At 32.9% G+C, this 13,328-nt stretch overlaps 1 protein-coding gene across 2 annotated transcripts in view; it reads right to left on the bottom strand.

The window, feature by feature from the left end:
* DNAH8 (dynein axonemal heavy chain 8) overlaps positions 1 to 13,328 on the bottom strand; it is a 103,371-nt gene that overhangs the window by 13,785 nt on the left and 76,258 nt on the right. For both annotated transcript variants that reach the window (XM_072331529.1, XM_072331530.1), the window contains exons 68-79: positions 12,932 to 13,059; positions 11,676 to 11,847; positions 10,872 to 11,027; positions 9,918 to 10,073; positions 8,980 to 9,162; positions 8,414 to 8,519; positions 7,375 to 7,627; positions 7,084 to 7,274; positions 5,941 to 6,062; positions 4,878 to 4,993; positions 3,419 to 3,621; positions 2,401 to 2,474 (exon numbers count right to left, since the gene is read on the bottom strand). In XM_072331529.1, the coding sequence (XP_072187630.1) occupies positions 2,401 to 2,474; positions 3,419 to 3,621; positions 4,878 to 4,993; positions 5,941 to 6,062; positions 7,084 to 7,274; positions 7,375 to 7,627; positions 8,414 to 8,519; positions 8,980 to 9,162; positions 9,918 to 10,073; positions 10,872 to 11,027; positions 11,676 to 11,847; positions 12,932 to 13,059 (1,860 nt within the window). The remainder of the gene's footprint in view (positions 1 to 2,400; positions 2,475 to 3,418; positions 3,622 to 4,877; positions 4,994 to 5,940; positions 6,063 to 7,083; positions 7,275 to 7,374; positions 7,628 to 8,413; positions 8,520 to 8,979; positions 9,163 to 9,917; positions 10,074 to 10,871; positions 11,028 to 11,675; positions 11,848 to 12,931; positions 13,060 to 13,328) is intronic.

Below are 13,328 nucleotides of genomic sequence, written 5' to 3'. Positions count from 1 at the left end.
TGTTAGAATCAAATTTGGTCTTGCATGTAATTTTTGAGTAATTTTACTCCTGATCTGTTTCTAAACATGTATTATTGTTTGACACTGGCACAGTTAAAACAAACAGAAAAAGTTAGTGTAAAACTTACTTTCACATTCTATAAATTGACACTGAAATAACATAACTAGAGTCAAATGTTCTAAGTAAAGTATCAGTGCTACCTAGTGGCAAAAAGAAATAATTCCTGTCCTCTTCCAGCAAAACACCAGTGAAAAGCAATCCTACCAGCAGATCCAATAGAATACAAATGAAAAATTAATAGCTAAAATCAAAAACATAGATCTAAACACACACACACACACACACACACACACACACACACGAACACCCGTATTTTAAATGTAAGCATAGAGAGGTGGCATCAAAACTCCAAAGTTTCTAACTTCAATTTGGCTACTGGCACTGAGCATATTTTTACTAAATTCAACCTGCTGCATATTAATTTCATTCTAATTCAGCTCTCAATTACATCAAAACTGTATTTTGATTATTCTCTCTCTGTACTTCTGCTTATGAATTTAAATTCAATCAGCTTTTCTAGCATCACTTAAGAAGCCTGGTGCATCTGAAGCCTGATATTAAAACTGGACATTATTTAATCAGTTCTAAAAAGTGATGTGTGGATTTCATTACAGCTTGTAATTTCACATCATCAATTTTGTTTTAATCTATTTAGAGAGAGAGAAATAACATTTTCTACTGAATATTACAAAAATATTTATGGTGAACTAATGACTACTAGAACAAAAAAACCCAAAATAAACAAATAAAAATATATATAAAAAAAAACAAACAAAACAACTACAACAGAGACCTTTTGAAGATTTTCTTTCTTTCTTTCATGAAGATAGAGGTTGATTTTTGTTTTTTTTAATCACTGTGTGCCATTTCCAAATGGATGAGACTCAGTTCTTCAAAATTATCTATATGTAACACTGCACAGAAGCTTTAATCATATAATAGACCCTTGGCCAGAGGCAGAAAAACCATATGTTCGTCTCCATATTAACTGCTTTTTTATTTTTCCTTTCACATTTGATGTTCACATATTCCTCCCCCTCTAAAATGTTTTTATCACCAAGGGATTTGGTTCAAAAATTGGTACTAATAGCCCTACTGGAGTACTGTTCCGAGTACCCTTGTGCTTTCAACAGAGCTGGCACGGCTGCCCAGTTTTTCATTATTCCAAGAAGTTGATGGGACGAGACAGAGAGCCAAGGAATCTAATGTATACCATATATTATGGAAGGTAAGCTTTAAATCTCAGATCTCATTGGATTCATCTTGATTTATTATCAAACTTTTCATGAATATTCCCACTGTAAGTATTAAAGAATATAACAGATACATAGTATGGAACCAATCAAACCTTTTACTGAACACAAATCAGTTCACAATTCTTTAGGGGAATATTACAGGTATTATCTTCATGGTTCAAAAGGGACGAATAGATGATAATAGTCAGACATTTCATTTATCAGTATAGTCCTTTCGGTCTTCAATTAATAAGTAACTTCTTCAGTTTTCAACTAGTATGGTATTCTAATCCTTAAAAATTTCTGATACTTTGGGTTTACAGGTAACTTTGGCTATTTATCTTCAGCTATAGCACTGTGTACAACTCTTGTGCTCCAGCTCCAGTGTCCAGCTGACTGTGCTACTTCTACACTATAACATTCATATTGCATCCAGAGTTTCCAGTTACTATCTTTCCAGAGCTGCTCTCAAGTTTTTACTGTTTGAGAATATCATCTACCACAAAAATATATATATATATAAACAAACAAACAAACAAACAAACAAGATGCTCCAGAGATGCAGAGCTACAATGATTGACAAACAGAGAAAAAAAGAATCAAAAACAACAGCCGTGGAACAAGGGGCCCTGCCAATAGCACATATGCAAAAAAGAAAATCTGGAGAGCCTCAGCCTTCACCTTTATACTGTGTTTGCTTCGGACTCATCATTTTATCCTGTAGAATTTTTTGTAACTTCTGTGTAGCTGTCATAAGGAAGGAAAACAAAAACCAAGCACAACCCCAGACCAACAACAGGACAAAAGAAAATAAACAACAACAAATTTCCTTAAAGAAGAGGATTCTGAAAGCCTTTCAGGATACAATTAGGATGCTATGTCCTTCTGCTCTCAGACAACAATGCTGCAAAAAAAGGGAATGGGTTACCCCTGAAATCACGCTCAATAGTACTGCTGGCAGAAATATTCAATTGGACTCCACAGGTACACGAATATCCCACAGAGAAATGCTTTCAAGGCTCTGGTTCTCAGAGAGAATTGCATGCAAGAAGAGCTTTTCTGCTAGAGCAGAAAATGAATTAATATTGCAGTGTTTTTTCTCACCTGTTGCATTGACATCTGTATGAGTTTGCGTGCGTGGTATTCTTGTCCTTGACCCATGGAGATGGCCCTACATTCTGCAACAAATTTGACAATGATTAATGAACTACAATTCTTGAAATCAGAATTCCTATTCTGTAAAAAGAAGAGTGATATAAATACAACACAATTAAGTATGCTTACAAGAAAAAATCCAAGTAGAATCCTTTCACTAGCTGTAAGGTTTTTTTAACACTGAAATACTGAAACGCGAACATTAAAATATTCATCCTTAACGTTTACAGTGTTGGCAGAAGTGAAATACTGTGCCTAAAGTTATTGTCAATGAGAATTCGAGCCAAACTGTAATTGAGTCACAGCTTACTTTGAAATATGAACCCAGATTTTTCTTTCAGTGTAGGAGCCATGTAGATTAACAACATCCATAATTTTAAATCTAAATTACAAGCAGCTTAGTATGACCAGTGTTGCCCATGGATATATCTATATCCAGCTCAGTTTGTATGAGCCATTTCCAGAACTTCCATACAATGTAAATACAAAGTCCAGAATATGCAAACAGATAAGATGCAGATAAGATGTGTGGTTCTGGGTTCTTTTTTGTTTGTTTTTGTTTTTTAAACAAATGAATCTTTTAAGAAGATTGCTGATTATTTCTTCGCCTTCATTTTATAAATAAAAAGACAGTGTTGTCGTCATGCTAGAATCAGTAAAACATAAATACTGTCTCACATTTAGAGGCTAAAAACATGATCACTTGGATGATAAGAGTTTATAAAAGAAGAACAGAAAACACTATTTTCCAACAGCGCGCAGAATAGTATACAGCATACTGTATTTTATTTAATACTGCATTATCACTAAGATAATGGTTCATGAATGGCAATAGTGGTAGAAATTAATTTTAAAAATACTTTCCAGAAAAGAAAAAAAAAAAAAAAAAAAAAAAAAAAAGTGAAATTACTTGCGTTACTCTTCTGTATATTAAAAGACCCAATATAATGATTAATTAGTTTCCTACCCAATTTAAGCTTCCTAGCCAAGGAATCAATCTGAATCGTTGGATCAGATCCCATAGACAAGAAACAGATAAGAGGTGTTCGTGGGTCACTTTCCTTCCAAGTTTTTTTTAAATTCAGAATGACTGGTTCTGTGTATTTCTCATCCAAGGAACTTGCAATGTATTTCCTGGCTTGGGAAAGAGTCCGGTCTGGACACCAACATCTAGAAATAACATACAAATACATGAAAGTAAAAATTCATTCCCACTTCCTGTTGCAGAGAAATTTTATTTTAATCAAATAGAGATTTTTGCTTCGTAACACACACATTCATATTTATATCTCTATGTCTCTACAATTATAACAACATAAAGAGCTGGTAGTCTTCCCAGTACTTATGACTGGTCAGTATTTTGCAATTGCTTACAATTTTGCCACAAGTAAATCCTTTGCTCTGTAAATCTCTGTTCTGGGTACCTTTATCAAATAGGGGCACACTCCATTTTAAATAGAGCTTTTGTGTAAGAGAACACAAGTAGGGAAATACAAGACTGGTTTCACTCCTCAGTAAAATTCTACAGATGTTTCATTGGGTCTGTTAGTCTTTCAGGACATTACTCTTGCAATGGACTGTCTTGGTGTTTGGGATGAGTCCTTATTATTGCCAGGAAGAAAAGAAAACATACCACTACTTCTTTTAGACTTAATTATATGACTTCTCTGCAAAAAATCAATTTATAGTCTTCTTATTTACAGATACCACTCCATCTTCTGGGTATGTATCACAATAGCATTTCTTCCATCATATTTGGGTCTTTTTTACTGAACAGGCTGAACCCACTCCAAATGCATTTCATGGTCTAGTAATTAATGTTTTATGCAGAGTGTCTGATTTATTTCTCGCAGAATTTAGAAATTTTATGATGAGTGCAGAAGAAAATGAGAAAAGAACACGGGATCTATGTATAAGGCAGCTGTGGAGAAATCCTTTAAATCTCTAGTACTGCCACAGTGATCTTAGGTAATGAAATAATATCTTCTACACCACATTTTACACATGGGATTTTAGAATATCTGCTTTGCATTTTCACAAACACGCATGTATACAGACATTAATGTTTTTAATTACATAAGATATTTAGAGAAAGAAAAGTGAGAAAAGGTTATTTTGAAAACTCTCTGAATGAGCATCCAATTTCATCGGCTTTCTGGAGAAGGCTGCAAAGTGCTCACCAGTTTCCTTTTATCATGTCATAAAAACAGTCAGCAAGCTATTTTTAAGAAAAAATATTATTCAACTCTTCAGAGGAGAGCTCTGAAATGAGGAAGTTGAATACTATGATATACCCGTGAATTACTAATATCTAATATCACCCACAAATTAATTACAATGATGTTATTATGACAACAGCATATCAATTTTCTAAGACGCATGCTGCAACAATGTATGTCATTTCCCAAATTTCTGAAGATGCTTACCTGATAAGTAAAAGTCTGTGGAAGGTGTCAAGTGAATCATATCCATCAGGAATAGTTTCTTCCTCGGGAGCATCTTTATCATACCAATTTTTCCATGTCTTTTCATTACTGGTTATCTAAATTTATTACATTAATATATGCATAAATACATTTTAGCAGTAGTAAAATCACCTTGGAAATTTATTTTTAAATGAATTATTTTTTAGTATATCAGAATATATTACAACATTAACAGACTATAGCACTTAAGACACACACCAGAATTACAATATTACAATCAGAAATGCTAGTATTAAGGTGCAGCTATTTAAAAATCAGTAACCCTAACACTAACTCTTACCCTAACCCTAACCCTACCCTAACCCTACAACAACCCTATCCCTACCCTACCCCCAATGCCTAACCCTAATGATTCCTGATCCTTGAGGTCCCAGAATCACAGAATGGCCGAGATTGGAAGGAACCTCAAGTGTCATGAATTTATGTGTTAAGAGAAAACACCATGGTGCATTTCTTTTCTAGTATAGAATCCTTCTACTAATTACTGATATCAAACCACAGAAATGCAAAGTAATAAGAGAAAAATCCTTTTTGTCCCATTACAGTATAGACAGCCAAAGAATCACAAATTAAAAAGAACAGGGTCCTATTTGAAACCATGCCTGCCAATGAGGCAAAAAAACATTACAAGCTAATGATTTGTAAAATCTAACAGACTCAAGACATAAAATATAATTAAACTAAAAAGCCCGAAACTCAAAGAGAAACCTGAGATTTTTTTATATCTCTATATATTTTTTTCCTTTCTGTCTCTCTCTAGTTTCTTTTGATTTATAGGTTCTTTGGCCCTGTTCTCATTCTACCTCAATTTTAATAACAAAAAAAGCAGATAAAGAAAAAAAATGCAGATAAAGAAATATACCCATTTCCCACTATCTGACTGTTCATTTCAGTGCCCTTTGGCTTTGTTGTTAACTACACTTTCCATGTGCATTTCCAATGTGAAGTGTGTTAGCAAAATTATGAAGGGAAACTGGTGATTAATGTAACTAATAAGTATCACCTGATTCAAAATTTTTGCAAACTCTGGAAGTTTGCTCAGTTCCACCAAGTTTAGCCACATCATGTCAAGAATCCAGCGGAATGGTTTAGGTGGGCAAGCCTTTAAATCCAGTGCTGCACCCCCTGCAGGTAGAAACATTTGGATAAATTGCGTGTATAGATAACAACCTATGCACATAAGCTGTAATTATTTAAATACTTTCTAATTATACACACATACTCATCAAAATACATATGTAAGTATACACTCCCTTTCAATTCAAATGTTTATACTTCTACGAACTGTTTGTCATTATTCCATAGATTATGAAGCATTTTAACAAGCATCTTTTTTTATTCTGCATGCCCTTCTTTGAATTCTTCATGAAAAGCATACAGAGAAAATTAATCAGAAAAGCAGGAAAGAGAAGAACAGAAAATGTGTTATCACTTTGGTGTCATTTTGTGCAATGGAAGAATTTCTCATAATAAATCAATTGTGGTGAACATAGGTGGGAAATGGCTTTCTTTATTCCAGATTAAAAAATTACTAAAAGTATTCCTGTGTTTTGTAACAGATTTTAATAAACAAAAGAAGGTTAAGCATCCAATTTCTGCATCAGATGTTAAGGTATATCTTCCTCCAGCAAAACAAGAATCCATGAGCTGAGAAGCCAGGAAATATGGTTCCTTACATAAAGCTTTCCTGAAGCTGACAGTTTGGTGTGAAAGCATTTCTAAGCATACCCTGCCTGCCATCAGTGGTAAAGCAGTGCCTGGATACTACTCTCAGAAGATAAAGGCACTATGACAAACAGGAAAGCAAAACAGAATATGAATGCAATCGTTTTTTCTATCCATTTTATTCAGTAAGGGTAGATAATGATGTTAAAAAGAAATATGTTCACTACTTTGACAGTAGACATTTGCAAAATTCATTTGAACATTAGAAGATTCAAGCAGGTTTTTTATGGATCTCTGCATAAGCAATTGTGGTCAAGTTTTTCAGCAGTCATAAATTCATAAAGACAGCGCCTGATCCCACAGAACTACTGGCAGTAAACATGCAGCAAAAATAAAATGAAGTGAAATAATATTTTGAAATGGTATAAGAGCTTTAAAGATTGAAATTACCTCTACATAACACATAATTTTTTAAACTCACCTCTAATGAATGCCTGGAACTCTGTGTTTTTCACATGTCCTCTCTCAAGATCGATTTTCAGTGTCAGGAGAAGGGTAAAAAGGAACTTGTGGTTTTCATATAAACCTCTAACAGAATATGTGAAAATTTCATAGGTAAGGTACTCAATAATATTTGATATTCTTTTATGGGATACAGGAGATTTCTCAGATCTGAATCATGAAAACAAATGAACAAGAAAAACATTTTAATAACAACAAACACATGGGAAAGACACACGCTTGCATAGTAGAAAGATCTGTGTTTTCCTACCTGGCCATGGATTGGTCAAATAACTTTAAGAACTGAGCCAGTGAAGTCTGATACATATTATTGACCATGCTCATTTCTGTAATAAGAAAATAAAGAATGCTCCCACGTGTAGCAGCGGGTCGATAATCCTCCTGAGCAGAGTTAATCTTCACTTCAGTTTCTGCTGCCACGGTCAACTTTTTAGTTACTTCGGAAGCTGTTTGTTTAGTTATTTGCAGAACTCCAATCAGGGATTCATCATCTACCAGTGAGCCTGAAAAGTGAAATATCAGATATTTAGTCACTTTCTGTCACTTCAAAATTGTAAAAATAATAACGAATTATTCACACCAAATGGAAATTTCCTGAATTGCAGAAAACACTTTAAAACAGAGACAAAACAGATGAAAAAATATTTTAAAATACTTTAAATAAATTCAGGGCACTGAACAAAATGCATGCAATTTGCGTCAATTTGAATGTCAGTACGAAATGCTTCGCGGCACATACAAGAGATGTCAACTCTCTGCAGTGCATAAAATACAGCATTCATGCACCATTACTTAATTGCTTTTAAAATCTGTTGATTGTTCACTCCAAAAGAGTCTTAAAAGCACTGGTCACACAATAGCATTCAAATGCATTTCCATTTACTAGAAGCTACCATCTTTGTTTTCCTACTGATGATAAAGAATTTGATCACGTGCAGGCTCCTAAATGATCCAAAGGTTTTCACATCAGTAACATTTTATATAGCCCATTTAACTTCACAATTTTCAATGGTTTAAGGTTTTGCCCATGATCAGATTCTATATCTCATCTCAATAAATTGCTTTATTTTGCAAAAATTGCTTAGGTGCCTAAAAACACCTGGTATCTGGAATGCATATATAACAGCATGCTATTGCACCAAGTTTCACATCCTTCAGATCTTTGTCATTACAAGTTCATTCCTTACATTTTGGGTGGACAAGTCAGTTCCTGTATGGTAAGTTCCTAAAGTTCAGCAGTTTATTTAGCCTTATAAAATCCCTACTTATTTTACAGTTTGATACAGAACCTTTGGTTGCACTTAGTTTGTATAGAAGATTGTCTTCCAGTTCTTGCATCTTTCTTTTATTAACAGTTACGTCTTCCATGAGTTTAATTCGTTCTGCCTCCAGTTCCTAATATTAGAAAAAAAAAAACAAAAAAACAAGAAAATGTCATGACACTTGATGGACAGAAGAGATGAGCCCTACTTGAAATCTAAGTGCTGATTTTTCAAGTTCATGGAATGTGCATTTTATTTTTTCTGCTGTACAGAACATGTTATTGTAACTTTTTTTTTTTTTTTAAAGCACTGTTTCTTCAGTCTGAAGTATCTTATGAATGTCAATTGCTTGTGCTTAATATTATGTCCTACAAACAACCATCTGAAGAAAATCACCCATGCTTTCCTTTTTTTAATCTTTTTTTTTTTTTTTAAATTTCTTTTTCTGTATTTAGAAATTTCTATATTGAGTCTACACAAAATTTTATCTTTTTTGTTCTTTTTTCTTCACTTAAACGTTTCTTTTTCATATATATTAAAACTGATAAACAAAAATCAAGCAGCACTATGGTTTATGTGCACCTTAACGTTACCTGTTTTTCAGTAAGAATTACTCTTCTCAGTAACTGATTCTCAAGTCCTTTCATTGTAACAGTAAAATCAATAATTGATGTTTTTGCATTAATTTCAGGTGTGAAAGCAGGATTGGGTAGCTTCGTAGTGATGTACAGTCTAAAGGAGCTCATTACTTCAACTTCCTTATCACCAACTTTCACCTGTAAGTAAGTCAGAATCATATTGACAAAATGAATAGTTTTATCAATTACCATCTGCAATCATTTCTAAAATCTACCTTATCTCATACAGTTAAAGAAAGTACTTTGGAAAAAAAAAAACCTTACACAGCATGTACAGTCCTTTTATTTCAGAATATGTGAAAAGAGGATGTGTTTAGAATTTGACAGTGGTTTATTTATCTAAATGAAAGTCAGATACCTGCATTATTTTTCAAGGTTGGGAGTATATTTAATAGTGTTATTAAAGCTTCAAATTTGGGGCTTGTTTCTTTAGAAAATATTTCTTTTCCAGATAAAATATTGTTGTCTGCTGTCACTACCACCAAAACTCACAACAGAGACAGCTTTTCAAACCTATATAATTCTATTCCATGGTATAAAATGAAACTGCTTCAAAATGAATAGGAAGTATTGTAAGCCTATTGTAATAGGTACTAGCTTGGAAACTTCAGAATTAACTGCAGTAGTTAAATTCTAGATTCATTAGTTGATTACTTCACTGAGACTATCTATTTTATGAGTTTAGTTTGATTCTGCAACATTGCCCTCCTAAGTACAAAGTTTACCTGGTTCAGCAAAGATTTGCAATAAACAGAAAAACAAACAAACAAACAATATATATATATATATATTATTATTATATACATATTTCATTATATATATATATAAAATTATAAAAAATATAATTCATTCATAAAACTAACTTATTCTGTCTCTTTTATTCAATTACTAACCTTAAAAGAAGTTCCAGATTTTATGAAATTCTTTTCTAATATATTATCAAGTACTGGATCCAACTCTTCACCTATATCTTCAATCACAAGTGATCGTCCCAGTGAAAGACTATCTTCTAGATGTGTACGGAAATATTTGTGATTCAGTGTTGTTACCTTAAAAAGTAAATTATAAACTGATATAAGGACAAAAGCATTTATTCAAAGACGTACATGAAAACCATAGATCTCATTAGAAAAATTGTTCTGTTTTTGTTACTTAAATTTTAAAGGTGGTAACAAATGTTGGCTTTGCAGCAATTCATGCAAAAAGGAATACTTCTTGTGTACACAAATCAAAGTATCATAAAAATGCAAGGTGAAAAAATTGGCTCTAATTCTTCAAAACTTCACTATCAAAGCAGAAGTAAAATCGGCACAGCTTACTGGGAGATCAAAATGTTATGAGTATTTTTGAAATTAGAGATGCCTAACTTTTAATTTTCTATTCAATGTCCTTAGAAAAAATATTCACTAATTTTATCTTTTTAATGTTGAGCAACTCTTATTCACTGGTAAAATATTATGAACTTGAGATAGCACAAAAATGGACTTGTAACATATGAAATCATTTAAAAAAAAAAATACTAGTTTTAAAAAACATACTACTTTGTATTGCTTTCTAGATTTTAGTTTTCATAAAGCTCTCGTATAAATTTCAAGATTTTCTCTATGGCTATGAAATAGAGCAACAGCTTTGTGTAAAAAGACCCAGAAGTCCTGATGGATGAGATGAGCGTGAACCAGTAGCTTTCTTTTCCAGTGAAGGCCAACAGCATTCTGAGCTGTATTAGGAAGAGTCTCACAGGCAGGTTGAGCAGAGTGATCCTTCGTTACTGAACACACAAATGGCAAGTCCAGATCTAGTCAATAACATTTAAAAAAAGAGCATTTTGTTTTAAAAACACTGATCACCTGTAATTCATTATCCTCTTCTTTCTTTTTAATCCAGGTTTTCCCTTGAGTTTGTGGATCTATCAAAAGGGGATATCTAGTTGCCTTAGTGACAATTATACCGTTCTGAATTGAGAGGTCATCTCCAGGCAGTCCTTGAAGATTCCACTCACTAATCTACAGAATATTAAAATAAATAAATAAATAATCAAAGATTTGGAATAAAATCTCAAACTATTACAGTTCAGATGACACTCAATGACAAAACGATGACTTAAAGGACTAAAAATTGATAAGTCAACCTGGTAGCCAAGTTAAACACTGGGATTGATGCAGAGAAAACTAGACAAAAAGATTTTTGGGTTTAGTATTGCTGAAGAGTACTTAGAGATTCTGGAAAGACATTGTCCACTGTTTGATTTCAGTGAAAACATTGTATATATTCTTTGTTAAACCTTCTCTCTAATATAAAATTTATTTTTCTGCCAAGACCCAGATGACATGGAGAACTAAAAACAACAATATTTTCTTAGTAGATACAAATTTTGTAGTTCTGGTGACAGATTCTCAAAGCAATAAACTTGAAACTGCACTCATATTGGTAATTATCTAATTGCATAATACATGACTTGTTCATCTGCTAGTATCTAAGTATTCCTTACTGCTTATGTCTGTAATGGAAATTGCCACAAAAACAACAGAACTGCACTGCACAGCAGTATCAGAGAATCATTGTCCTGTTCCAGTTAAGCATTATGATGGCTAACACCAAAAGAACATGCTCATTCAGGTTAAAAGGAAGTCCACTGATCACCAAAAACTTACAGTTGGTGGATCTACCAGCATAGAAATCAAGTTCAAGTTTTCAGAAAAGGGAATTTTATGGGCTCTCATCTCCACTTCCCATAAATCTTTAAGTAAAAGGTTCCTGAAAATTTGATTGAAAGGTCCGCAGTATGACAGGAAACCTGTGCAAAGCAGTATATCTCCCACAAGTCTAGGAAAAAAGAAAAGAAAAATAAAAAAGGTGATGTGCAATTTCCTTTTCTTTTTATTTACATAAGTAGCTTTTGAAATGAACTTAAAAGATTTCTGTTCCAAATGGTTATTAAGGATAGAATTGGTGGTCTTTGAGAATAATAAACAGTTTATTTGTGTTCTGATGAAATCTTCATCACAAAACTTAAGAGCAGAATTGTCCCAAAATGTTATATTTACCCCTAACAAAGTAAAAGAGGCCAGAACTATTCCTTTTTTTTTTTTTTTTTTTTTTTTTTTTTCCATAAATGAAGCAAGAAATTAATTTCTTTCTTAAAAATATGTCTGTAAGGTATTATTTATAAAAATAACCCTCATAGAAAACATCCAATTTTCTCATTCACTGAAATTCACAGAAACAGAAGCATTTCACAGAAAACTAGTGCAACCCTGCAAACTCTTTACCTTTAGCAGCCAATATGACAGGTTTCCTGTTTTTTTAGACAGCCAGTACCTTTGGCTCATGGGCTGTTCAACATTGTGTTATTTGGAGTGGTACATGGTACGGACTCCAAGCTTTCAAGTTTCTTAGAACAAGGCCTACTCTGCTACATGTTTTTCTACGCATGGTGTATAGGAGAAGGGATAACATTTGGTATCTGCAACTCCCTCTTTCATTCAAATATGTCATAACTTAATATCAGATAGGGAGATCTCTTTTTCTTCCCAGAGTCACCCTTAAATCACCCCTACCTTTGACCTGTATTATTTTCCTAGTAACACTTGAACAAGAAACAGTAGAGGGGCAGAGGCAGCTGTAATAGAAGCACATAATCTCTTCTGAAATTCATTCAAAAACATGAGGTATTGTTCTAGGTTTACAAATACAAGCACTCAGTTACTCACAATTTATTATAAGAGAAAATTCAAATTTCAGGACAGTTCACCTAATTGTTTAATCATATTAAGATTTCTAGGAGGAAAATGAAGTATAACTACTAAAGTTCTTCAATTGTTTGCTAGCTCTGCATTTTTATAGATAATTTGTTGCTTTTTTTTTTTTTTTTTTTTTTTTTTGCTTTTTTTTCTGATGACTTTGATACCTGTTAATCTGAGATTTAAATTCTTTCCTTTTCTCAGTCCATCTCGATTTCTCTCCACTCAGTCCTTGTATAAGTGTAGAGGCTGCTTGCATCTTTCTTCTGCATGTTTCTGCATCATTCATTAAGTCCTAAAAATGAAAGAATATCCTGTTTTATTCAGTAATAAAATGGAAAAATCTTCAATAGATTCATATGTATACACATATACTCATCCTCTGATTATGGTTAACTTAAATATTTAGAGGTCATACTGGATAGCTGCACGCACAATTATTGTCTAATATGTTCCTATTCACAGGAAGAAGGAAATACGAGAGAGCTTAGATTTAATTTTTTTTTTTTTCATACATGAACAACATCCATGTAACTCTAGGTAGTAGGCCCTAAATGGATTTCT

This window comes from Excalfactoria chinensis, chromosome 3 (genome assembly GCF_039878825.1).
Source record: "Excalfactoria chinensis isolate bCotChi1 chromosome 3, bCotChi1.hap2, whole genome shotgun sequence".
In the NCBI taxonomy this organism is placed as follows: Eukaryota; Metazoa; Chordata; class Aves; order Galliformes; family Phasianidae; genus Excalfactoria; species Excalfactoria chinensis.
This window is presented reverse-complemented; position numbering and strand designations above follow the sequence as displayed.